The sequence below is a fragment of the Acinonyx jubatus genome, chromosome D3 (genome assembly GCF_027475565.1).
Source record: "Acinonyx jubatus isolate Ajub_Pintada_27869175 chromosome D3, VMU_Ajub_asm_v1.0, whole genome shotgun sequence".
NCBI classification, from domain to species: domain Eukaryota; kingdom Metazoa; phylum Chordata; class Mammalia; order Carnivora; family Felidae; genus Acinonyx; species Acinonyx jubatus.
In genome coordinates, this window is record NC_069392.1 from 75,920,956 (window position 1) to 75,944,977 (window position 24,022).

The window sequence follows — 24,022 nt, forward strand, 5'->3', positions numbered from 1 at the left end:
TCTAATAGAATCCGTTGCACATGGGATTCCACCTTTGCTTCTCAGAAGACCCCTCTCCCCCACCCCAGCCTTCCAATGGACACAGCGCACACACTTCATTTATTGTAGACACCCCCGATTGCCAAATAATCCCAGGGGGCTGGTACAAAGCTGGGCCAGCCCTGCTCCGTGAGGCTCTGCTGTGGGCTTAGCCTCCTTTGCTCCGTAGCCTGACAAGGTGGGTGGGGTGGAGGCTGGCACAGGAGAACGAGCCAGGGGCCAGGGGTCCCTTTTTGCCTGCCTCTCCCAGACTGACTGTGGTGGGTTGCACGATTGTTTGATCTGAGGTCAGAGCTAATAGGCATGTTGTCACACAGGAATCCAGGGCAGAGCCACCTGCCACGGGCGTCTACCTTATTGCCATCCAATCTGGCTACCAGGTATGCAGGTCTTGGATTTTGAGGTTGGGGAGGCGTTAGGTAATTACCTGGAGAAGCTGATGCTTTCTAGAAGTACTAGAAGGCAGCTAGAGGCACTCCCCATGTTTTGGGGGGTACTTCCCTGATCACCAAGCCAGTGGTTCTCAACAGTGGCAATACTGCCTCCTAGGGGTTGTTTAGGAAATGTGTGTGTGTGTGTGTGTGTGTGTGTGTGTGTGTGTGTGTTCGCGCAGGAATTTATAAGCGGGGTTGCTGTCACAACGAATGAAGAGTCAAGAGCCTCACTCTGTTCTACATATAAACACAATTTATCTTTTACAACTTGATACTTCTATGTAAATGAAGGGAAGATTACACTTACGCTTGGTTGGAATCTGACAGAGAATTATTCACCAGTACAATGCCGCTCGTGGGATCTGAGTCACCAACACTCAATTCCGCTTGGCGGTTGTCCTCTTTGGGTGAATGCGTGACCAGGCACAAGCATCAGACTACTCCCTTGTGTCTTCTAGCTGCTGAAATACGTATGAATTTATTACAACCACTTCTCTTTTATTTATCCTTTATCTATTGTGAGGACATTAGAGTGGGCCAGATAAACTCTGGGTAGACACTTGTGCATGTCCTTTTAGGAGGCTGTAGGGGAGAATTCACAGTATTTGTCATCAAAGGGGAGGGCATTGGGTCTGATAGGGTCGGATAGTGCTGCTCAAACTGAACCTGCAACCCTCAGCAATTCTATTACGCCACAATGCTCTGGAGATCAATCGTGCTCTGGAATATTACTGCTCTGGGCTTTGCCCCCGACACCCAGCAGTGACTGTTCCCGTGGCTGCTGTGACACAGACGCCCTGACTCAGCCCTCCACACATCGTGTTTGGTCCAGCGCTAACCTGGCTTCTTGGAGCAGAGCAGACCAGGCGATCGGTATCGAATCCTAGAAAGTTAGGGGCTGGGCAGGAACTTCTGAGGACAGATGTAGGAAAGGCGGCCGGATAGAAGGGGCTGCCTTTCTTTAGCTCGTTTCAGTCTCTTGTCCAACCTGGAACATCCGCTTCCCTTCACCCAAGCAGATGAAACAGCGGAGAGCCAACGCGTTCGTTCTCCTTGACTCCAAACGCTTAAAAAAACCAAAAACCGAACACTTCCTTAAAGCCAGGCAACTAACAAAGCCTTCCTTACAGACAAGAGTATGAATCTGATGAGGAGTTGGACCCTGAAGAAGGTTCTCCGTAGCACGCCTTCAGGAAACAACAGACACCCGGCTTAGCTGCGGTTAGCATGAAAACCAGTTTGCAACGCCTGGGGCCTCCCGGCAGCTCGGCTGGGTGTTTAAGGTGAAACCTCAGACCTTGTGCTGTTGCCGCCTCCGGCCAGGACCGCTGCCCTCCTCTGAGGAGCAGTCAAGAAGGAATATAGGTTTGTCCCCAATGGAAGCAGCTCAGGACAGCTGCTTTGAGGACGAGACTCAGGCGAGGCTCACCGGGCGACTCAACTACCCCATCTGCCGACTCAGCCAGGAAATGCAGAAGGTTGTGAGTTTGGGGCGGCGGGAGGTCGGGGTGGGGGGGGGGGAGAGGAAAGGAGGCTGATCTGACAGCTAGTACCGTCCACAGACCCAGCCGGTCGGCGGTGACATTTATGATCCAGAGAAACCCGCACAAGGACGACGCTATTAGCCTCATTTCACAGATGAGGAAACCGAGGCTCCGAGAGGTTGAATTCCTTCTGTCAAGTTCACAGACTTGTTAAGCGGCACGCCGGACTTTTCAAGGTATTCCACTGACTAGCCACGCGGCGGGGAAAGCTAATTGCACGTCGGATGCTTATAAAGTCTTGCTGTACGTGCTCATTTCCCGAGCGCTGCATGTTACAGACGCTTCTGCTAAAACGTGTTTTCACAACAAGTCTGCTCTTAACAAACACTGATTCGTGTCTTTCCTACCCGCTCTTTCACAGCAGCCACAGAGCTGGGCACTGTCCCCAAACTCCGTCTTCCCCTCCCAACCCCACGGCCCAGCCTCTACCAGGCCTGCCTTGTCTGCTTGGACCAGGCCTCTGCAGAGCCCCCTCCAAAGGGCCCTCTGCCTCCTGCACTTCCGGCTTCCAGAGAGATCATTCTGAAGGACTCTTCCTTTTCATTCACCGCCCTCTTCTTCAGTTCTGCTTTTGGGCACAGTACCTTGACCTCGGTTAGTTATTTTTGTCTGGTTACACTTCCCCTGGTCAAAGAGGAGACCGAGACGGAAAGGATATTATATTTGTTTCTATATATAATCTGATCTGAAAGTGCGGTTCATGGAACTTGTCGCAAACGCAAATGTTCCGCCTCACCCCAGACCCGCTGAATCATAAGCTGTGGGCTTCTGGTACCAAGAGCCGCTTTAACAAGCCCTCCAGGGGACTCTGATGCACACTCAGGTTTGAGAACCACGGGGTGAATGTCGCTCTCTGGTGCTCCTGGAGGTGCTGACAAGCGCTGGGGTCTTGCCGGGGCTGGGAAAGCAAATTTCCAAAAAGCGAGCATGCAAACACACTGACCTTGTAGCTTTCAACCACCTCCCTTCCAAGGTTAGAGCCCGCGTGGGAAGGAAAGCAAATCTGAGAGCGAGCAGCCTCTTCAAGTTACCCAGGGCCACAGCCAGAGAAAGTAGGACAGTCCCCATCATTTCGGAGTTAACGTCACCAACCCTGGGAGGAGGGGCTGAACGCCTCTCTCATCGGCTCTGAAACACATCATATCACGCTGTCCGTCCCAGACCTGCGGCAGAGTTTTGGAGGGTCTCCTACTTGGGTTCGAGCATTTGCTAATTTTCACTTGCAGAGAATTTGTCTCTCGGGGGTTTTATCGGATCAGATTCGGCTTGACCGCCCATCACAGAAAACTAAAAAATATCCATAATTCCAGGAGTTTAAAGAGTCGGAAATCCGTGTTTCTCTCACAGGCAAGGCCAGATGCAGGCGGCCAAGGTTTATGATGTCTCCACAATCACCAGGGACCCTGGCTCCCTTTTCTTCCCGCTTTCCCATCCTTAACGGTTTAATTCATGGTATGAAACGGCCACTCATGATCTCAACATCACATCTAAATTCCAGCCAGAGGGAGGAAAAGAGCAAGTCCCCTTTCTCTGAGGGCACATGCTGGAAGTTAAACACGCCATCCATTGCCTGGTCCCTAGTCACATGGCGTCTCTAGTTGTAAGGGGGGAGGGGGGCTGGGAAATGTACCCTTTATTTTGGACGGTCACAAGCCCAGTGAAAAATCAGGAGTTTTATTACTAAGTGGGAGGGTTGAGGATTAGTAGTCTGCCTCGGAGGTCCAATTTTTAAGGACTGTGCGTCAACCTACCTCACTTCTGGCTTCCCGGGTCCACCCCAGAGTCTCTTGCCTGAGTTTCTGGGGCCGGTTCTGCCGGAAGACTAACCTCCCTGTTTTTCTCAGTCCTGATGAACTTCACCAACAGCAAGAAATTGTGTAGGTCTTTTGGGAAGCGACGGAGTTCCAAACTGCTCATTTATTCTCTACATTATTTCACGCAGCTTGCTTTGGAGACTCCCGAGGCCGTGAGGGTCCCTCTGTGATTCTCTGGAAAACAGCACAGTGTTGTGGGGTGTTTTTTTTTGTTTTTTGTTTTCTGTCAGAACATAAGGCAAAGCGGCCTTGGCTGGGTCATAAGTCATGAATTTGGCACGGATTCCAGCCACCGTCAAGCGTGTTCTAGGGAACTGAGGTGGGCCTGCCCAGAGGCTTCCATTTGTGTGCCTTAAGCACCAAACAACTCTTAATGTTGAGGCCTTGGGAGCCTTCATGTACGTAGTTTAGCGTCATCACTGCCCCTGAGCCTATCTATTCTTGAAATGCCTCTGGGGTATATTCTAGAATACTCTAGAATATTCTAGAATACTCTAGAATATTCTAGAATATCTTAATATTCTGGGGTATACTCTAATATAAAGGCTATATTCTAGCCTTTTTTTCTGGACCGTTATGTCTCACAAATACCGTATCTCACATTTCTGAAATTTCTGATGGCGGTCAGCTCCTATGGGAGGTTCTAGAAACTGCTTCACTGTGTGCTCCACAGCCATATGGACCCATCGTTACTGAGCACCCAGGCCTGTGAGAAAGAGCACGGTGAGGGATCGCTCTCTCCAGCCTAAGCAGGGCTGCTGCAAGCGACGACGCTAACAGAAATCCAACCTACCCGGGGCTCACGCACCTGAAAAATGCCGGGGTAGGTCTCACTTTGCACATGCTCCGAGTGGTCAGATCGTGGTGTGTGGGTTCTTCATTCTCGGCCTCTTGGTTGTGCTTTCTTGGTCGGGCTTCATCCTCAGGCAGCCTTTCTCCAGGCGGCAGAAAAGATGACTTAATCCCTGAGGGTAACTCCCTGGGGCCCTCCGCGGTATGGACAGGCACAAAGAGCTGCTGGGATAAAAACACTTGAGAACTGCTGGGCTACACACGGTGTTCTAGGCTTTGCTTGGCGGCCGGGCTACCATGTAGACGGGCCCGCATTATGCATGGGCCCCACCCGTGCGGTTCAAGCGGGGTCAGCCGCGCCCCAGACTTGCCAGAGTGTTCCCCAAAGGAAAGCAGATTTTGTTGCCAGATTTGTTGCTGTTGGCTTAACCAACAGCAGAGATACCCCTTGACCGCCCCAGATGCCGTGTTTGTTTACAGGAAACCAAAGTTTCACATGCATTTGGAATGAGAACGTACGGAGTTGCCCAATGGCACAGAGAGAGAGAAAACAAAAGGAAAATCCCTGGCATCTTTTCCCACGAGACCCAGATTTCCACTCTCCCCACGTCCCTTTGGTCCGGGGCCAAGGGAAGTGGAGAGAAGCTGGTATAAATGCGTGGGGGCTGGTCCTGTGGAAGGAGGCCTGAAGAAAATTCCACGTAAAGATTTTTAGTTGGTTGGGGTTTGGAGAACTCTTTTCACTAGGGACCAAATCTCATTCTAGTGCTTTTTGCCTGTGGCCATGGGGATGGTCAGGAAATGACTGTGACAAATCCCCAAACGGACTAGCCCACTAGACAATTTACGAGGAAAAACCTTGTTCAGAAAGGCTAGTGAAGGGCGCATGACTCAGCTTCTTCCGCAGATACTGCCCATTCTGTCGGGAAGGAAAACAAAGAGGGAAAAACAGAGAGATGGGATGTTACTTCATCCAAAAGGTATGGCTACGATTTCTCCAGGACAGAGCCGATTCTGTAATATGGGGACTGTTCCAGAAAGGGAGGCTCAAAGCTCCTTCCCCCCCGGGGACAGGCTCCCGTGGCCCAGGTGGACACCAGACTGTGATCTCTACCTTAGGACGGGAATGCTTCCACTTGATAACCAGCCAATGAGCTTTTTGAACTGTGAATCTTTGTAGGCAAATCTGCACATGCTTGCATTTTTCCCTCCCATTTTGAGACCGAAGGGCCTCAACATTTGGTTTGCCATGCACGTCCTTCATCCCAGGCCCCCCCCCCCCCCCCCCCGCCTTCCCCCCGGCATTTGAAGGAAATCTCTGCCTGTGTCTGGATTTCCTCACATGCGTTCCCCGAGGCAGCGTGAGTTGCGAAATACCAGAATGGTTACAGCAGAGATGTCTGTTCTGAAAACCAGAGGGCAGAGTCTGACCGACGGTGCCAATGGCAGGATGCCGTATCCCAACCAGGATGCAGGGACGCGTCTAAATATGCGGGTCCACAGCTTCTCGGGCACTTGCAGTGGATTGTGACTGGACCCATGCAGCCTTGAAAAGATTTAGAAAAGACGATCTTTGTGTATAAATAAAAATAAACGACGTGGAACTCCGGAGTAAGTTAACTATAAAGTGGATTCCGAAGTGCTAATAAAAAAAAAAAATGCAACTCATCTTGTTTATTGAGTCTAAATTTGAACTCCCCCACTCCTCTCTTTTGGGGGGGGGTTGTGGTTCCTCTCATGAAATTTTGGCCAAATTCTAGTCACCTCTGGAATTTAAGACCAAGTCCCTGCTCATTTAAAATGCTTTAACTTGAACTTGATTTAAATCTTGGCTCTTCCGTGCTCCCCAACTCCAGTGGAGGCCAGGGCTGTGGGCCTGGCTACTTGGAAGGGAGCCGGGGTCTGGGGCTGACAGTCCTCGAGCCCCTGCCTCTACGGATTCAAGCTTCTGGAGGGTTGGAGAGAGGCCGGGGGTGTGACGACTGGCTTCGGTGACCACGTGTCAGAGTGGGGAGGGACTCCTAGCACCCCTCCTCTTACCTCCGGGCTCCTTCACATGCCGGCAGGCCCCTTGCAAATAACTTCAGGGTCTGTCCCCATTGTCCCCATCTTCTTCCCAGGGAGGAGACACCAGAGTCCCTCAGGCTCCGCGGGAGAGGCTATTCCCACCGGGCCTCTGACTTCAGCACAGATGTTAGACTTTCGGTAGGAGTATGTCCCCCTCTCTTGAGGGCACACGTGCTAAGTACCCCACTCTCCTTCCCCATGGCGGTGGGGGGTGGGGGTGGAAAAGGAAAGCAAGTTACACTCCTAGACTCTCAGAGCCTCCTTCCAAGAATGCTTGTTCCTGGGCCTTGCTTGCGAGGCAGGAAGCACGCACACCTGTGAGTCCTGCAGCTCAGACGCACCTGGCCGGAGATCGGCTGCCCCTTTTCATTCCTACGAGCCCCCCACATTGGCACGGGGACTCCTTGCCGGGCTCCCTCTCGCTGGCTTTAGGGATGGGGAGCTCTTCTCCTCATCCCCGTACGCAGGGCATCCCCGGCCATCCAGAACAGTCTCCTCCAACGGCTGTCTACACCTCCTTCTCCCACAGCCTGGGGTTGGGTGGGGAGGCAGGGTGGGGGGGACACCCAGTTCTGAGCAGGAGCTGCTCACTCGGCCCTGTGGGGAGGTGGCTGCTCCCTAGATACTTGGAGGTACTCACTCTAGAATGTGGGGGTTCCGAATGCATTTTGTCTTCAGCCTTGGGCCAAAACACAATCTTGGCCCAAGGGGAAAATCCCATTTCCTGGGCAGGACCGGCAGCGTGCCAAAGCCACCTGTAAATGCACACTTAGTGCAGAAGAGGCGGCAGAGAGTTTGTGAGAGGGCTTGCTTTGTCGGCTAGTCTGTAGGTGGTTGCTCTCCCTTAAGAGGGGCGTGAGAGTCAGCATAGGTGGTGTTACCTAGCATGAATCCAGTTTTGGCTTGGAGAACAAAGACCCTCGGGAAAATTCTGTACAGAAAGACATTTAAAAAAGGCGATGGGGCTTCAGCGTGTGTCCACACAGGCCTGAGATTTCATTCACTAGACTATAAGCCCAGACACCAGGGACCAGGAGCGGTCTCGAGACCTAATGGATTTGCAGCGGTCGCCACAGCGTATGTCACATAGGGGGCAGCCAATGCATATTTTCTGAATGACTGGAGGAAGAGAAGTAATTGGGGGCCACCAGTGGCTGCTTCCTTAGCAACTGATTGTTTCCTGCGCACGTTTTCTGAACTCTAACCGAACCCAAGCACTCTTCTAGGTTCTCCGGGACCTATGAAGATAGTTAAACTCCTGTCCTTGAGAAGCTTACGACTAAGAGTGGGAGACAGATGGACGCGCCTACCTGCCCAATAAAGTCTCCAGATTCTATTCGGGAGAATGCAAGGACCCCGTCTTTGAAGGCAACAAGGGGTGGGGGGCGAAGCCCCTGGTGTGGCTCCTACCAGGACACAGCCCTGATCCGAATTGTTTCAAGTGAAGCCGGATCCCTTCCTTCATGTTTCCCTAGTATGACATGGGGGTCACCTAGCTGGTAATGGGAGTAGCTCAGGAACCCTCACAGTCACAATGATGGGGGAGACAACATTCACAGAACTGGAGGAGGTGGTGTATTTGAGATTACAAAGTTCATGGGTTGTCTTGACTTCTCCCCTTCTCCTTCCCTGGGGACTAACTATGCCCACATTTAGCTCTCAGGTTAGATTTTTTTTTTTTCCTCCTCGTTCTATCTCACCGATTCTCTCAAAATTGCTTTCTGTTGAGTCTTAGCATGGAATCAGGTGACTAATGTCTCCACGTACCTGCTGGTTGATGAATAAATCAGCTCTCATCACCGGAAACTATAGCCTAAGTGCATGGTGCTTAGGAAGGGAAGTCACTGGGGAGAATTTCAGGCTTGACACAGACTCATGACGGTGGGGCGCTTGGTATTTCAGGTTGTCAGTTGCATATTCCCCGTTCCCTCACAGGGTGGCCCTTCGCTCCCCTGACGTCCCTTCCATGCACCTGGATCTCGTTAGCCTTGAGTGACCCCGGGGCAACTTAGAACAGAATCAGACTCCTTGGTCGCACGAGGGGACTTTGGGAATCAAGTAAAAGGCACAAAAGAGCCGGAATTGGGGCGCCTGGGTGGCGCAGTCGGTTAAGCGTCCGACTTCAGCCAGGTCACGATCTCGCGGTCCGTGAGTTCGAGCCCCGCGTCGGGCTCTGGGCTGATGGCTCCGAGCCTGGAGCCTGTTTCCGATTCTGTGTCTCCCTCTCTCTCTGCCCCTCCCCCGTTCATGCTCTGTCTCTCTCTGTCTCCAAAAAAATAAATAAACGTTGAAAAAAAAATTAAAAAAAAAAAAAAAAGAGCCGGAATTGCTCGAGAAAGGATGCTTGGGAGATGACTACGCACCTCTCTGCAAAACGGGCGCAGCCTCCCAGTGCATCTGACCATGAGGAGGCCACCGAATGGAACGTCAAGTCCAGTGGTCAGGGAACAGAGCAGAGAAAGACCCACGTGCCACCAAGTGGGTGTTGATTCTCCAAGAAAGACTCACTAAGAGAAAATGCTCCCCTATACCAAGCATGGATTTTATCTTCGGGAGAAGGATGCCCATGTAGCTACGAAAGCCAATTCCCTGGGGCTACTTTTGTTGATTTGGAACAACCAAATCACATCGTATCAACCCAATGGCTTTCATCCCACCTCGCGTGAATATTTATAGATAAAGTGTATACTAATCGGGCGAGCGGTATTGGACCTCAGCGGCCAACAGCGCCATAGACTAAGCCCTGGAAGAAAAATGTACTTGGCTCCCGTCCTAGGAAGGCTGTTTCGAAGGGACCTCTTTTTGAAATGTTTTCCAGCTGTTATTTCCTTTCTGAATAATCCGAGCCTAATTCAATTTGTGGCACCTTTCTCTTTTCCAGATTTTTTTTTTTCAGAAGGCAAATTATCCACATCTGGCGCTCTATAATCATATATATGTTCTGCTGGTTTTGGCTGAGACTTTTACTGAATTGTAGATAAATGACCCTGCTGGAACACTGGAGAAGTATTCCACATTCCATGGCACGATGGCAGCCTGCAAGATGCTGTGCGTTATCTCCGGAATGCTGGGGGTAAAAAGGTCGCAACCTTCCCTGAGCGCTGACTCAGGGCATATCCAGCACGTCGTCACGTTACCGTGGGGGGAGAAGGCAGGGCAGAGAGAGCCAAGAATGCCCATGGATTACAGTTAAAAACAAAAACAAACCCCCCAAACCCCAAACAACAAAACTTAACTTTGGAAACAGTTCCAACCTCCTATATCCTCAAAACTATTTATAAAGCAACATGGGACTCCATAGATACAGCTTTCCTTCTGGTTTAACCATTTCCCCACCCAGCTCTCGTTCCCAGCGTGGTTGGCAGGGGTGTGAGAGATGGAAGACGGTAGAAAGCCACAGGAAGTGGACTGGAGGAGGAATAGGAATTTGGAACGTCGTCACCTTGCTGGAAATGGACGAGAATCGGGAGTCCCTGAATCACCTGGGGATCCTGGACTTCATTCTTCCCTCCCACGCCTGGGAACCAGCCTACAAAACATTAGCAACCTGTGCCAGGGCCCATGAAGGGAGGGAGGCAACAGAGTGGGCAAATCTTGTGTCTGCCGCCCTTCCTCACACCCTTCCAGGGGCATCCCCGTCCCCCTCCAGATATTTCCTTTCCCCTTCAGCTGGCCATCGACTTGATTCCTGATGAAATGTGAACGGAGAGAGAAGTTTTCCTGGACGCTATCTCAGGATGTGCCAGTTTCCAGGGAAACCACATTATGCATCAGGCACCAAGGATTGAATCATTGAACCGTAATAGCCATATCTGCATTCCCGACTCTTGGTGGAGTCCTAAATCGATCTGCTTCTCTCCTGCTCCCATCAAAGTCCGGAGCAGAGTCCACTCGTCCTGTATGACAAATGAGTCTTTGCTAGTCACGGTGCGATTCACGGAGCCGTAGCAGTGACATCACCTGGCAGTGCGTCCGAACGCGAATTCAGACCCCGCATGGCCCACGTGCGCTGAAGCGGAGGCCTCCCTTTCAAAAGCCCTCAGATGATCCATCCGCACGATGAGGTCTGAGAATCACCGGTTAAGCAGGTGGCTTTCAAACTATGGGCTGCCACCTAGTAGTAAGTCATGAAATCAACTTCGTGGTTGGGACCGTGATTAAAAAAAAGAAAAGAAAAGAAATCCTTCTAGGGAACGTATAAGAGCACACCGTGCGGGGGAAGGGTAAATATGGCGGAACTTCTGTTTCCATCGCTGTGAATATTGGGTCAGTGTGTAAAATGGCCCAATGGTGGCTTCTCCCCTCCCTCACTCCCATGGGTCATTGTCAAAAGTGTGTGGAAAGCACCGATCTTGAGGTCTGGTTGGTTACGTAGGCAGTGTAAGCTTTCCCGTCCCATCAAGGTCGCACACCAGATGGATGCCTGCGGCTCACGAATTTACCCTCTCTGCAGATACACCTGAATGAAAACGTGCTTTCTTGCCCTTTTACCATGAAGAAATAAGGTCATATGTGTTGATCAGTGACTATTTAATAAGGACTCATTGGACATGCTCCTTCTAGAAAAAAAAAAAAAAAACAACTCCTGAACGACAGCATGTTTCCTTCCATTGTGTTATTTAACCTATTATATATATAGTATCATTTATTGAGAGCGACAGCACGTGCAAGCACGTGCACGTGAGCAGGGGAGAGGGGCAGAGGGAGAGAGACTCTTAAGCAGTCTCCACACTCAGCGTGGAGCCTGATTGGGGTGCGATCCCACAACCCTGGGATTATGACCTGAGCCAGAAGTGGAGTCAGACGCTCAATCAACTGGGCCACCCAGGCACCCCATATTATATATTTTTTTGAGTCTTGGCTTCCACTTTTCCTTAGGCCATATCTAGCACTAAATAACTATAATACTTTGCTATTCTTTCATCATTTCCTTGAGAATATATCATATATATTCTGTGAAGTCACACACGATTCCAACATGGCAGGAGAGTGTGAGGCTGGGTGGCTGAGCTGTGTGTATCCTACAGGATTAATCTGACAGTGAATTGACGTTTGCTTTGAAATATGCCTGTGTTTGTTACGAACGTTCTAGCTTTGTGACCTTGGGCAAGCTGTTTTACCTCACAGTATATGTACACAATAGGGATAATAAAAGTACCCGCCCTGGGGCGGGGGGGGTTTGTGAAGAAAAAAATGGGTGATTCTATCAAATTCATTATGAAAAATATTGACTGGACTCCCACTGTATACTGGGCATGGTGGGAGATGCTGGGGATACAGTAGAGACAAACAGAGAGATCCTGCCCCTGTGGGGTTTCCAGTCTCTCAAGGAAGCAGACAACAGGCAAGCAGCAAACTCTCACAGAGGCAGGCGGGCAGTCAAGAAACAAGGCACTCACTTCTACAGTCTCCCTCGGGGTTGCCCTTCTGTCCTCCCCCCTTCAAGAACCTTCCATGGACCAGAAGGAGATACAGGGTCCTGACAGACGGCCTTAAGGCTTTTTCTGGCTGTGGCTGCTTCTCTAAGACATTTACTACCACGACCCTGCTTGTGTATTTCGTTCCAGCCACAATGACCTCATTGCTACTTTCTGAGCATAACCAGGCAGGTCTGCCTCGGCGTCTTGCTCAAATCTCTATGTGGATTATTTCTCCCCCAGATCTCCTTATGGCTCACCTCTCCCTTCGTTCAGGTCTCTGCTCACAACCCCTCTGTTGGGGAGGTCTTTCCAGAAGATCACACCTAAAGTAGGCCCTCTTACTCTCCATCACTCTCTCTCTATTCCTCTGCTCTATTTTCCCCCATAGCTCTTTTTATGTATTTTTTACTTATTTTTGGAAAAGTTTTTTTAAAACGTTTGAGAGAGATAGCGTGCATGTGAATAGGGGAGGGGTTGAGAGAGAGGGAGAGAGAGAATCCCAAGAAGGGATTTGATGACGGGGGCTCGAACTCACAAACCGCGAGATCATGACCTGAGCTGAAATCAAGACTCGGTTGCTTAACCGACTGAGCCACCCAGGCGCCCCCATAGCTCTTTTTAACGTGGACATATATCATAATGGTAAGTTTTATGTGTAAACTTGACTATGCCCCAGTACCTAGATATTTGGTCAAAAGTTATCCTAGATGATCCTATGAAGTTATTTTTTTTAAATATGAGATTACGTGTAAATTGGTAGACTTTGCATAAAGCAGATTGTCTTCCATACGTGGGTGGGCCTCACCCCATCAGTTGAAGACCTTAACAGAAAACCACTGACTTACCCCAAAGAAGGAATTCAGCTAGCAGGTTGCCTTTGGGTTCTAACTACAATATCAACCGTCAACTCTTCTTGAGGTCTCCAGCCTGCCAGCCTATCCTTCTGATTTTGGACTTGGCAGCCTTTACAGTCACATAAGCCAATTCTTTTTTTTTTTTTTTTAATGTTTATTTATTTTTGAGAGACAGAGTGTGAGTGGGGGAGGGGTAGAGAGAGAGGGAGACACAGAATCCAAAGCAGGCTCCAGGCTCCGAGCTGTCAGCACAGAGCCCGACGCGGGGCTTGGACTCACAAATACGAGATCATGACCTGAGCTGAAGTTGGACGCTTAACCAACTGGTGCCCAGGTGCCCGTCACATAAGCCAATTCTTAAAGTAACTCTCTCTGTATAAATACATATATATTACACACACACACACACACACATCAATATATCTACCTATCTGTACACACACATGCATCCTGTTGGTTCTGTTTCTCTGGAGAACCCTAACACATACATTTGTTTCTTGCTTGCACCAAAAGGCATACTCCAGGAGAGAAGGGCTGTGTCTTACCACTATTCTGTCCTTGGTCCTCAATGAATTTTTACTGAAGGGGGCAAGAATTTCAGATTCGAAAAGATGGATAAGCAGGGTGATGAATGCCGAAGGGTAGGTTGGAAATTTCCTTCTTGTACTAGGTGGAGTGGTATTCCTTCCCACTTCCCCAAAACTCACGTGTACCTTAGACCTGAGAACGAGACCTTCTGTGGAAGCAGGGTCTTCCCACGTCATTACACTGAGGTGAGGTCACATTGGATTAGGGTGAGCCCTCGTCCAACAAGCAGCGTCTTTGTGAGAAGAGAAAATAGCGACGTAGAACGCACAGAAAGATCACGTGAAGGCAGGACAGCAGGTGACGTCCGAGGCAGTAACACCAAGGACTTCCGGCAACCTCCAGCAATGGGAGAGATGCGTGGATGGCTTCTCTCGCAGAGCCTCCAGAAGGTACGACACCTCTCAGATGCCCAGCCACCACAACTGTTAAATGCTGTTGTTCAAGCCCCCGGTTGTGGTGCTCTGCTTTGGAGGCCCGAGGAAGTGAAGACACCCCAGTCTCACGTCTCTGTTTCCCAGAACCTTGCGATTCAACTGCAGCTGCCCCCATATACCCCCTGAGTTGCCTTTCCCTGTGCACCATTTCCCACCCCGCCCCTCCCCCCCCCCCCCCCAAATGCTGAGTGCAGGCTCCCACCTGGCCACTCTGGAACCTTGTATCTACAAGTGAACAGGTGATTAAAATCTGCACAGAGAGCTGAGGGTGTTTCAAAAGGACAGCAAGCCTCTTCAAAGCTTGAGGGGTCCGGGCTGGGAGGAAATCAGCTTCCGGTTCTGCCGAATCAAGACCTGAGCCCATGGGATGACAGCCAACCCCACAGATGGGACGTGTGGAGGCGACGAGAAGGAGCGTTCACCCAGCTCTTGGTTCACAAGCTTTTAATTTTTTTGATGTTTATTTTTGAGAGAGACAGAGCGCCAGCAGGGGAGGGGCACAGAGGGAGACACAGAATCCGAAGCAGGCTCCGGGCTCTGAGCTGTCAGCACAGAGCGCGACGCGGGGCTCGAACTCAAGGACCACGAGATCGTGACCCGAGCCGAAGTTGGACGCTTAACCGATTGAGCCACCCAGGCGCCCCTACAAGCTGCTTCTTGAATTAAGAAGGCTGGAGGAATTATACGTGGAGTAGTCTCCCAGATTTCCAGGGACAGTGATTTCACCCAGAGGATTCTGTGCCGGAGGCCTTGCGTGGCTGTCGTGTGGGTGCTGCTGGGTGCAGGGTGCTGGGTGGGGGAGGAGGGGCGGGGGATCGCTCCTGCTGGCGCGAGCTGGGACTGGCTCTCAAAGCACTTTTCCTTCCCAGCACTTATCAGTTTGTAATTGCAGATTTTTGTACTCGATTGATTTTGCCTGGGAGGATCCTTGTCGGTCTTGCCAGAGTCCCAGGAGGATGGGGATTAGGACTTTGTTGCTCCCTGTTGTGTCTGCCGTGCATAGCAGTGTGCAGCTGACAACAAGCATTTGATAAATATTTGAAGGAAAATGAGATGTATAGATATAGGCCCACTATCAGAGTGTTAAAGGCCCCCTGCGGAAGTGTGCTTAAAATCTTGGAGGTATCCTCCCTTTATGAAACTCCCCCATCTTCCCCATGGCCTAATTGATAACAATTCCCCTGTTCTTGTCTTCACGTAGGGGACTTCAGCTACCAACTCATGAGGCTTCCTGCCCATCCTGACTTTTTTTTTTTAGGTAGTCAACCTTTTCCCTCCTCCAAAGGCAGCCTTGTTTGGAATTCTAATCCAGAATCAATTGAAAATGGAGTTGATCGCAGTGGAATGGGAGTACGGGGTGGAACTCTCACAGGCCTCCCCCCTTTGTGAGCCCCTAAGGCCTCTCCAATGGTCCCCAGAGATTTCTGGTTTGACAAGCCCATGTTGCACCTGGGTGGCTCAGTCGGTTAAGCGTCTGACTTCGGCTCAGGTCATGATCTCACGGTCCGTGAGTTCGAGCCCTGCATCGGGCTCTGGGCTGACAGCTCAGAGCCTGGAGCCTGTTTCGGATTCTGTGTCTCCCTCTCTCTCTGACCCTCCCCCGTTCATGCTCTGTCTCTCTCTGTCTCAAAAATAAATAAACATTAAAAAAAAAAAAATAGAAAAGCCCACGCTGGGGGTCCTAGAGGATCCTCCCCAGCTGGAGACATGGGCCTTTGAGACTCAGATTCAATGGAACCTGGGCCTTTAGACCTTGACTCAGACTCAAACGTTGGGTCCACACTCAGACCCCAACAGGCGGCCTGCCCAGAATGCAGGGTCCAGCTCTTGGGAGACATGTCTCGATCTCCTTGTATTCACCTTGTAAAAAGACAGCTCAGTTCCACAAGATGGGGAGTCAGTACAAAACACAGCACAACCAGGTAAGAAAAATAACTTTGTTATTAAGCATATATAATCTTATCAAAAGTACTTCATAGTATCACATCCGTAACTGTTCCAATACTAGCTCAGCTGTTATATAGACCTGTTATAAATAATGAACATGGCTACTGAAGTACAGGAGTAATCACTAGGAAATAAAAAATCATCGTGACACATTAAATCCCCAGGGCACATGCTTCAGGATCTAATAATGTTCAAGTCTCAGGGGGATGCGTGAAAGGCTCTTTCCTTCTTCTTTGATTTCCCTAAAGCAGTAATATTTTTTGAAGGAGCAGATGAAGTCCAAGATTTTATGCTTTAGCAATCAGTCACGTTTTTTTTTTTTTTTTCCAAATGGAAATTGTTTTTTGATTTGTTGTGAAATACACATGCTGACCATGCCAGGAAAAATTTCATCTATTTCCCTGAATTCATTATTAATAACTTGAGACGGCTCTATTCCATTAGTTGTTTGGCCTGGATTCCCATATATAAATTTCCTTTTCAGGAAGGTTATCGGAAAGATGTCAAGGTTGCACAATGAGGCGGCTGTGTCTCTGACAGGCTGGAGTTGGGGAGAGGAGGAGGGGCAGTGACCCCCAAAGTATGGTGAGGGATTTGCTCTCAGCCCAAGGAGATGCCTGGTGCTTAGTTACGGAGATCTCCTTCCCCTGCCTGCCTGGAAAAAGCGATCACGAGGCAAACAGTTGTGAACCCTGGAAAGGGAGCATGACCAGTGTCCCCTTCACCCGATATTTGGTGGGGTAATACTCCTCCCTCCATGCCAATGTGTATTTATTATTTACCTGTATGAACCCGCCTGAGTTCGTAGAGTAGAAATGACTTCAGCTGGTCAGTTCACTCTGTAGCAGGTGTTGGACTTAACAGAGGACAGAGAAGACAGCATTGCCCTTGTGCCCCCATACTCTTTGGCCTGGGAAAGCATGTAATTTCTCCTTCTGGAATTTAGGAAGGGAGGAGGATTTTCCTAAACTAAAATGGTGCCTTCTGTGCACTATTTTCAACGGCATTATTTTTATTCCCACTGCTTTCCAAAAAGAAAAGCAATTATTAGGTCCTATTCTAAGTTCTAGTCATCAGGGTGCAAAAAATGAAAGTCAGTATTTCTGCTAAGGGGTTGAGGAGGAGCAGTCCATGGTTTTGAAAATCTGAGGATGAACAATTATTTTATAAACTGATCTAGCAGACTGAGATCATGCGACACAGGTTATTGTGTGTTGGGCTAGAGAATATTATCTAGTCTCATGAATCCCAACGATTACGTCCTTCAGTTCATTTTTTTAATGAATTATCCTAGCCTCCCGTCAAACATGCTCTTCAGTTGTATATTACGAACATTTGACAATTAAAGAGACATATTTCCAAACACAAATCCTCATTTAAAAAAAAAATCAAAGATGGACCTAATCATTTCTCATGGAGCCTGTGCAGAATTTTCTTTAGCATTCATCCATCCACACCCTTTAAATATTGTGTTCCACGAGCCGGCAACGTTAAATGCTTTCCAGATGGGAATCCACAGCCGCTCAGTTCAGCTCTTAGTGAACCCGAGGTTGGCGAGGCCTTCTGCGGTGAAGATGGGACTCCGGAGAGACTGGGGAGCGACGGAAAATGCTAGAGAAGGCGCACTGAGAACGTGTTTGCTTGTCGCTGTAACTTTCTGACGGACTGTCACTGGGGATTTTGCAGGAGAAAGGAATAGTGGTGTTGAGGGTCCGTGGAAACTCCAGCCACCAGCTGACCGACTGGAGTCCCAGGGTTTTAACTTGATGGCAACAGGGGGAGGGAGGCTCTTGTCACTTGCGATTCGCACCCAGAAGCCCTGCCTGTCGTTCTGGAGGAAGGAGACGGAAAGATGGAACGACAAACACCAACAGTGGCTTTTAAAGAAGCTTTCCCAGGAAGATAGTTATGTGATGGGTGAAAAGGCGATGGAAGAAATAAACACGCCCTTCCCAGAAATACAGGGACAAACTGCAGGGTGGGGAACAGGAACCCCAACATGAGCAGGCGTGCGTGTGACAGCGAGCATCTGTGCGGGTCCACGCCGGGGTGAAGGGCCCCGAGCAGGTGGCCGCCTTTCCACGTGGTACATGCGAACATGGACTCGAGGAGCCCCGCGTGCTCCCCATCAAAACCAAGACGCTCCCCAATGATGTTCCAAAGCAGAAAATGCTCCTGGTCTCTTCAGCACTGCTCTCGCTCCAGTCTCCATGGAACCAGAGGGGGCCTTTTTCTGGAAAGGCTCGCGGCTGTGCGAGCAAACACAGACGCAATGGCGGGTTTGAGAATACACCGCTTTCCCAACTGCTTCCCGCATTTGCTGAGGAAGGGGAATCAGGAAGGCCTGTAAGAACTGGAACCTGGACTAAGTTATGGAAAATTAAGGAAAAATGGGAAGAGCGGGAAGCAAATTTCTGCCAAACAAGAAAAACTGTTATTTCCCTCTGCATCCAAGAGAACTTCTAACAGCGTATCTGTGTTGGCAAGCTTCACCCGCCCCAGACAAGGACTTCCAATTCCCAACGATGGCAAATTTACTTGCCTTTGCAGATTCAGTGGGGTCCCTGCCTGAGGCTATCCTTCTCCTTCCCCCACAACCCCAGTGAGCGACCTCCTTATAGCCTCCAGCCCCCGTGCACACCGATCCAACAAGGATCAGGGCGTAATGGCACCTTCTGGGCACCCAGTCTGAGCCTGGCCGTTCAGTGCGTCTCCCTAAGGGTCAGCCACCCTTATTTAATATCTGTGATTTACTGAGCAAGCCCACTCATTTGATCAAGCAGCTTTAAAATGTCCTGGCAAAGCCCATTGTTCTAATGGGAATAAGGGTTCTTCATTTGTTTACTTTGTTTTGAGAAGAGTTTTTACTCCTATTGCCACAGTAACATTCTTCTCCGAACAGGCAACTTGCAGATATGCAGGGCATGAACCCTTAATGGTCATATTTGAACTTAGAATGTGGCAACTTATAGGACAGTAAACATAGGACTCTAATTTTTCTCCATTTTCCCTAATATCCGTTCCTACTCCATTCCCTCCTTTCTTTAATCAAAATTGGGAAACGAGGTTGGATAAGAGAGTAGAACATTTAAAATATATTAGACTGTTAGACTGACAAGGAAAAAGAATTATCTGCCAAGGTAAATATACATTATTGCCTTCCCGTTTTAATTGAAGAAGCCTAATTTTGATACTGAGTGGTTACTGATTTTGGACACATATCCATCTATATATTTTTAATAAGTAACCTCACATTTTCTCAGAACTTACCTTGCCACTTTTTCCGTTTGGATATTCTGCCAAACTTTAAGATACCATGAGAGTACTTAACTCAGAAATCCAGAAATTCCTCAGTACGAAGGAGGGAAAGTTCCAATGTAGAACAGCCAACCCCCAGCACCCCCCTCCCCTCCCCCCCCCCCCCCCCCCCACTGGCTCTTGGAAGGAAACATGTAATTAGCGACTTACTCCCTCATGTCTCCCGGCAGGGGGACTGTGAGAACAGTATTTGGAAGAGGAGGAGGAAGGAGGAGGCAGGAAAAGAGCTCAAGAAATTAAGAATGTATCTTTTCTAGGTCTCCAGTGTGTTGTTTTTTTTTTTTTTTTTCTGTATATGACTTAACTGCGCGTGAAAACACTCTTTGCTCCTCCTTTGGCATGAAGATGTTAGGACGTGCTAAGGATAAAAGTCTCTGGTGGGTCCCAAGTCTCTCGTCTCAGTTGTTTTTGGGTACTCGTCTCCAGAGCTGAAGTCCATGGCTTCCGGAGAGCTGGAAAATTCCTGAGGTAAAGGGAACTCCTCCGTTGAAGAGTGCGTCCGGTGCCCAAACACCTTCTCCTGCAGCTCAGCGATGTCATTGCGGATGTCGGCCAGCATCAGCAGCAGGAAGTCAAAAGAACCAGGGGGTCCCTGTGCACGGGGGAGGAATCAAAGCCAGAAAACCACACACTCAATCCTGTGCCAAGCCATGGCTTCCGTGGGCTCCGTGACTTGCCACTCCCCCTGCTTGGTGGCAGCTATGTGGCACATGACTCTGTGTCCCAAATGGAGCAAACGTAACAGCTACTACAGTAGCCGGGTAGGGGGCAGGGGGAGTTCTTAAGATGGTCTTCTAATCCCTTCACCTCCCCTATGAGCTGTGGCGACACGCTCACCTCTCCTCTCCTCTAACTCTCGGCTACCTCAAATCAAGGAACAGAAGAACTCTCCTATGTTGCTTTCCAAAGAAAACCGGGAGGTACTTATGGAAGGGTAGAGCAGTGGTTAAGGGGTTGGGGTTCCGTTGGGTCTGAATCTCGGCTCTGCGGCCCGCTAGCTGGTCTCGGGCAAGTCACCCCATTTCTTCGGGTTTTCGCCTCCCTATCTGTAAAATGGGGATGATAACTGTCCCAGTGTCACGGGGCTTCGTAGGGTTCGTAAGTGAGGATTTACAGGAGTTAATACACACAAAGGGCTTAGAGCATCGCAAATGCTCAAAATGTTATTTTTTTAAAAAATTTTTTTTTTCAACGTTTATTTTTTGGGACAGAGAGAGACAGAGCATGAACGGGGGAGGGGCAGAGAGAGAGGGAGACACAGAATCGGAAACAGGCTCTAGGCTCTGAGCCATCAGCCCAGAGCCTGACGCGGGGCTCGAACTCATGGACCGCGAGATCGTGACCTGGCTGAAGTCGGACGCTTAACCGACTGCGCCACCCAGGCGCCCCTCAAAATGTTATCTTTTAAGTAAATGAAACCATTAGAACGTCTCTAAGGATCGTTGACTATAATGCCACCGGACTGAAGGTGAAAGTATGTTTGTAAAGGCACCCCTTCCCCATTGACCAGGAAAGGTCCAAGGACTTCCTAATCTTTCTATCGATTGGACTTTTATCGTTATGTATAGCGTTTGTTAAGCCTCAATTTCTACATAGCGCTGTGTGGGGCACAGCAAGATAACGTATGGACAAGAAAGGTCTGGGCTTGTTAGCGGCTTGCAGTACAATCTTTATTACCCCGCAACGTCTGCTGCCGGAGCTCCCAGAGAGAGCAATTTCATCTGCAGAGCACTTGGTGGAGGAGAGTATTTTGACATTAACCGATGCTCGCTCGAAGGGTCACAGCTCAGACACCGCTTGGCAGTGCACAGGGGAGGGGAGGGACATCCGGGGGTGCTAAGGGTGGCCAGGGTCGGACAGTTAAGAGGTGGAGGCGTTGGCATGGGAAGCCAGACCTCCCGCATCCAAGCCAAAGGCTGTCTTTTCTTCAGAAATGACACTGATCTTTCCAATAGCACTGGAGTTGCCTGAATTTTCTGTCCTTTGGATACTGACTTTCATTTCTCATTTCCCAGACACCACGTGTATATCCCAGCTCATTTACTCTCAAGAGATCCCCAGCAGCCCTGGGTATCTCTGTACTTTTCTGGGAAGGGATGGTCCTCCGATCTGCTCGAGTTGCAGCGGTGGCCAAACTCTTACATGTTCAGGGTTATGACGGCACCATCAGATGTTTTAGGACATACTGGGAAACAGGCTCATGGCATGCTGGTTTTTGTTTGTAACCTTAAAAGAACACCTTCCGGATAAAGATTTGCCACGATAAAAGAAAACTAAAACAGAATACCTGTTTCAAAAATAAAGGCCAACCAGCTGTTAAAGTCCTCCGTGATCGCCCCCTAACCACCGAGTTCTGTTTAGGTAGGCTCAGTAAAGGCTGGAAGGGGCTGGCTTCGGCTGGTAAGACCAACCTGTAGCCCCCCCTGAGCTACGTCCCTGAGGACATTCCCCCTGGGGGAGCGGGACAGGTAGTGCTACTTACTGGCGACCCTCTGGGTCCGGGTGCTCCTCTCTCTCCCTGCAAGCAAGAAGGTCAGATTAGCTTTGTGGACAGAGACCACATGGATGCCACCAGCACCGGTCTTCTACTTAGGCCCTCACCGTAACCATTGCCCTGCACAAATGACAAGTGTCCCCTATCAGAAACGAATGGGAGCTTGAAGCTCGGCTCCCGGGACCGCTCATTGGAACAGATCTGCTTGGGGCAAGTGTCTCTCATCCCGATGTCCCCCCGGGGCCGTGTATTTCCAGACCAGATCTGACACGAGGAATGCCTGTGTTCCAGGCAGTGTGTGTGTGTGTGTGTGTGTGTGTGTGTGTGTGTGTGTGACAACTTAGAAACTTTCTAAAGTAACACACCCTGCCTTATTTGCGAGGCAGGCGGCTCTTGAAGTGAAACCCCCACTTGCACAAAATGCAGCTTTTCCTGTTCTTGACTGTGTCAAAGAATGGGGACACACCGCACAGCCCCACGAAAGAACACTGGCTAAAGAGTAAGACATGTGCTACTATGGCAACCCAGCAGCTTGTTTAAAATTTATAGGGGTGATCTTCCTTTTTTTATTAAAAAAATTTTTTTAACTTTTTTTTTTTTGAGACAGAGACCAAGCGTGAGTGGGGGAGGGGCAGAGAGAGAGGGAGACACAGAATCCGAAGCAGGCTCCAGGCTCCGAGCTGTCAGCACAGAGTCCGACGCGGGGCTCGAACTCACGAACCGCGATATCACGACCTGAGCCGAAGCCGGACACTTAACCCACTGAGCCACCCAGGTGCCCCGGGGTAATCTTTCGCAGGGATGGTTTTGGTTGTTGTTTTTGTTATCACAGGTGTTTGCTTTTTAGATGTCCTTACCAGCTTTGCGGGGGGGGGGGGGGGGGGCAGGGAGAGATGTGTCTCGATTGTGCTACATGAAGAATGGGGACGATAAACAGTGTTTGAGCTTTACTTGGTGCCTGCCCAATAGGTTGAAAATGGGAAATCTTAAGCTTGTAAGGACCACTCATCAGACTTACCTTAGAGCCGTCTCTTCCTGGTGCACCTGGCGGACCCTACAAGACACGGGGATCTAGTTGAAGGGGAGGAACAAAAGCACAGGACAAGAACACGCTTTCCCCAACAGCAGCAAATGGATGTCTGATAAAGTACTGACCACAGGGCCCCTCCGGCCTTGCTTAATGTGGGACAGATCAGGAGATGGTCCCATGGGTCCCATGGAGCCCCGTGGGCCGGGCTGCCCGGGAGGGCCTGGCATACCGGGGAAGCCTGGGCTCCCCTTAGGTCCTGGTGAGCCTGTAATCAGAGAACATCTCATTAGCTCCATATCCCATGAAAAGGACAAGGGCTCTGGCCGACAGGAGGGTCTGGGAGCCCTTTACAGCCATTTCTCTTTGCAGTCTGCCCTGCGCCTTCTGACATCTCCACTAAGGTGCCCTATAGGCATTTTAAACTTGACGTGATCAGAATTCTCAACCCCTTATGCAATCGTTGTAGACCTCATTTCTCCGGGGGCATCTCAATGCCTCTTCTCTGCAAGGGAATTAACAGGTTACATCGTTGTGTACCATCATAGTATAAATATAAGGTGTATGTATATATCATAGATATACACATTGGCTATATATCAGATATAGACGTATATGACTGTATCCATCTATGCAAATGCACAACACGTATACTCCATACAGGTGTGTGTAGTTGTTTACGGATACGATTATCCTCTGAATGTCCTAAGGTTTAAAAACTGGGAGATTTCCGGGATCTGTTTGAAAACAGGAAGAAGTAAAGCCTGGACTACGATTCTCCCACTGGCACACCTCACCAGAGCTGTGCGCAGGGGCTGCCCCTTCAAAGTGGGGCTCTGTCCGCTCTGGTTTAGTTTCCTCCCCACCGCTCACACCCTGGCCCTGCATTCACCTGTGCCTACCTGCCTCGTCCCTGTAGACACTGAGGGTTTTGCTTTGTTTTCTAATTCTTTTCTGAGGCCGAAATCGACAGAGCGCTGGGAGTATATGGAGGTTAAGAGCAAGCTACAGGACTGCTTTTGTGCCTGCTTGATAGTAATTGTATGAGCACCAGAATGTGGCCTTACTTATCATGGAAGCTGACGGGGACGTGACCTATAGGCCTCATCTGTCTGTAACTGCAGACACAGAGAGTTGTAAACAGCCACTCCGGCTTGGGCGGGGCTTGCGGGGTGGGGGGCCAGTGTCTGTGACACAGTGAGGGAGAGCCTCACTGGCTCCTGGGGAGCGTGGTTGCTAAGTTGTAGGGC

General features: G+C 49.8%; 1 protein-coding gene and 1 long non-coding RNA gene across 3 annotated transcripts in view; both read right to left on the minus strand.

Annotated features, from left to right (window-relative positions):
- Positions 1-706: 706 nt before the first annotated feature.
- Positions 707-5,111, minus strand: LOC128312355 (uncharacterized). Its single transcript, XR_008291503.1, has 3 exons — positions 4,640-5,111; positions 2,433-4,005; positions 707-2,126 (listed from the first exon to the last, which is right to left on the minus strand). It is a non-coding gene; the product is annotated as an uncharacterized LOC128312355 (long non-coding RNA).
- Positions 5,112-6,091: 980 nt separating this feature from the next.
- The window catches only part of CCBE1 (collagen and calcium binding EGF domains 1), a 242,560-nt gene continuing 224,629 nt past the window's right edge, over positions 6,092-24,022 (minus strand). Inside the window, exons 8-11 of one of the 2 annotated variants that reach the window (XM_027069087.2) lie at positions 22,901-23,040; positions 22,764-22,799; positions 21,734-21,769; positions 6,092-6,169 (exon numbers count right to left, since the gene is read on the minus strand). In XM_027069087.2, the coding sequence (XP_026924888.1) occupies positions 6,107-6,169; positions 21,734-21,769; positions 22,764-22,799; positions 22,901-23,040 (275 nt within the window). In that variant the 3' untranslated portion in view covers positions 6,092-6,106. Of the gene's footprint in view, positions 6,170-19,520; positions 19,844-21,733; positions 21,770-22,763; positions 22,800-22,900; positions 23,041-24,022 lie in introns of those variants that run through there. The other variant, XM_027069086.2, reaches the window with a different exon arrangement.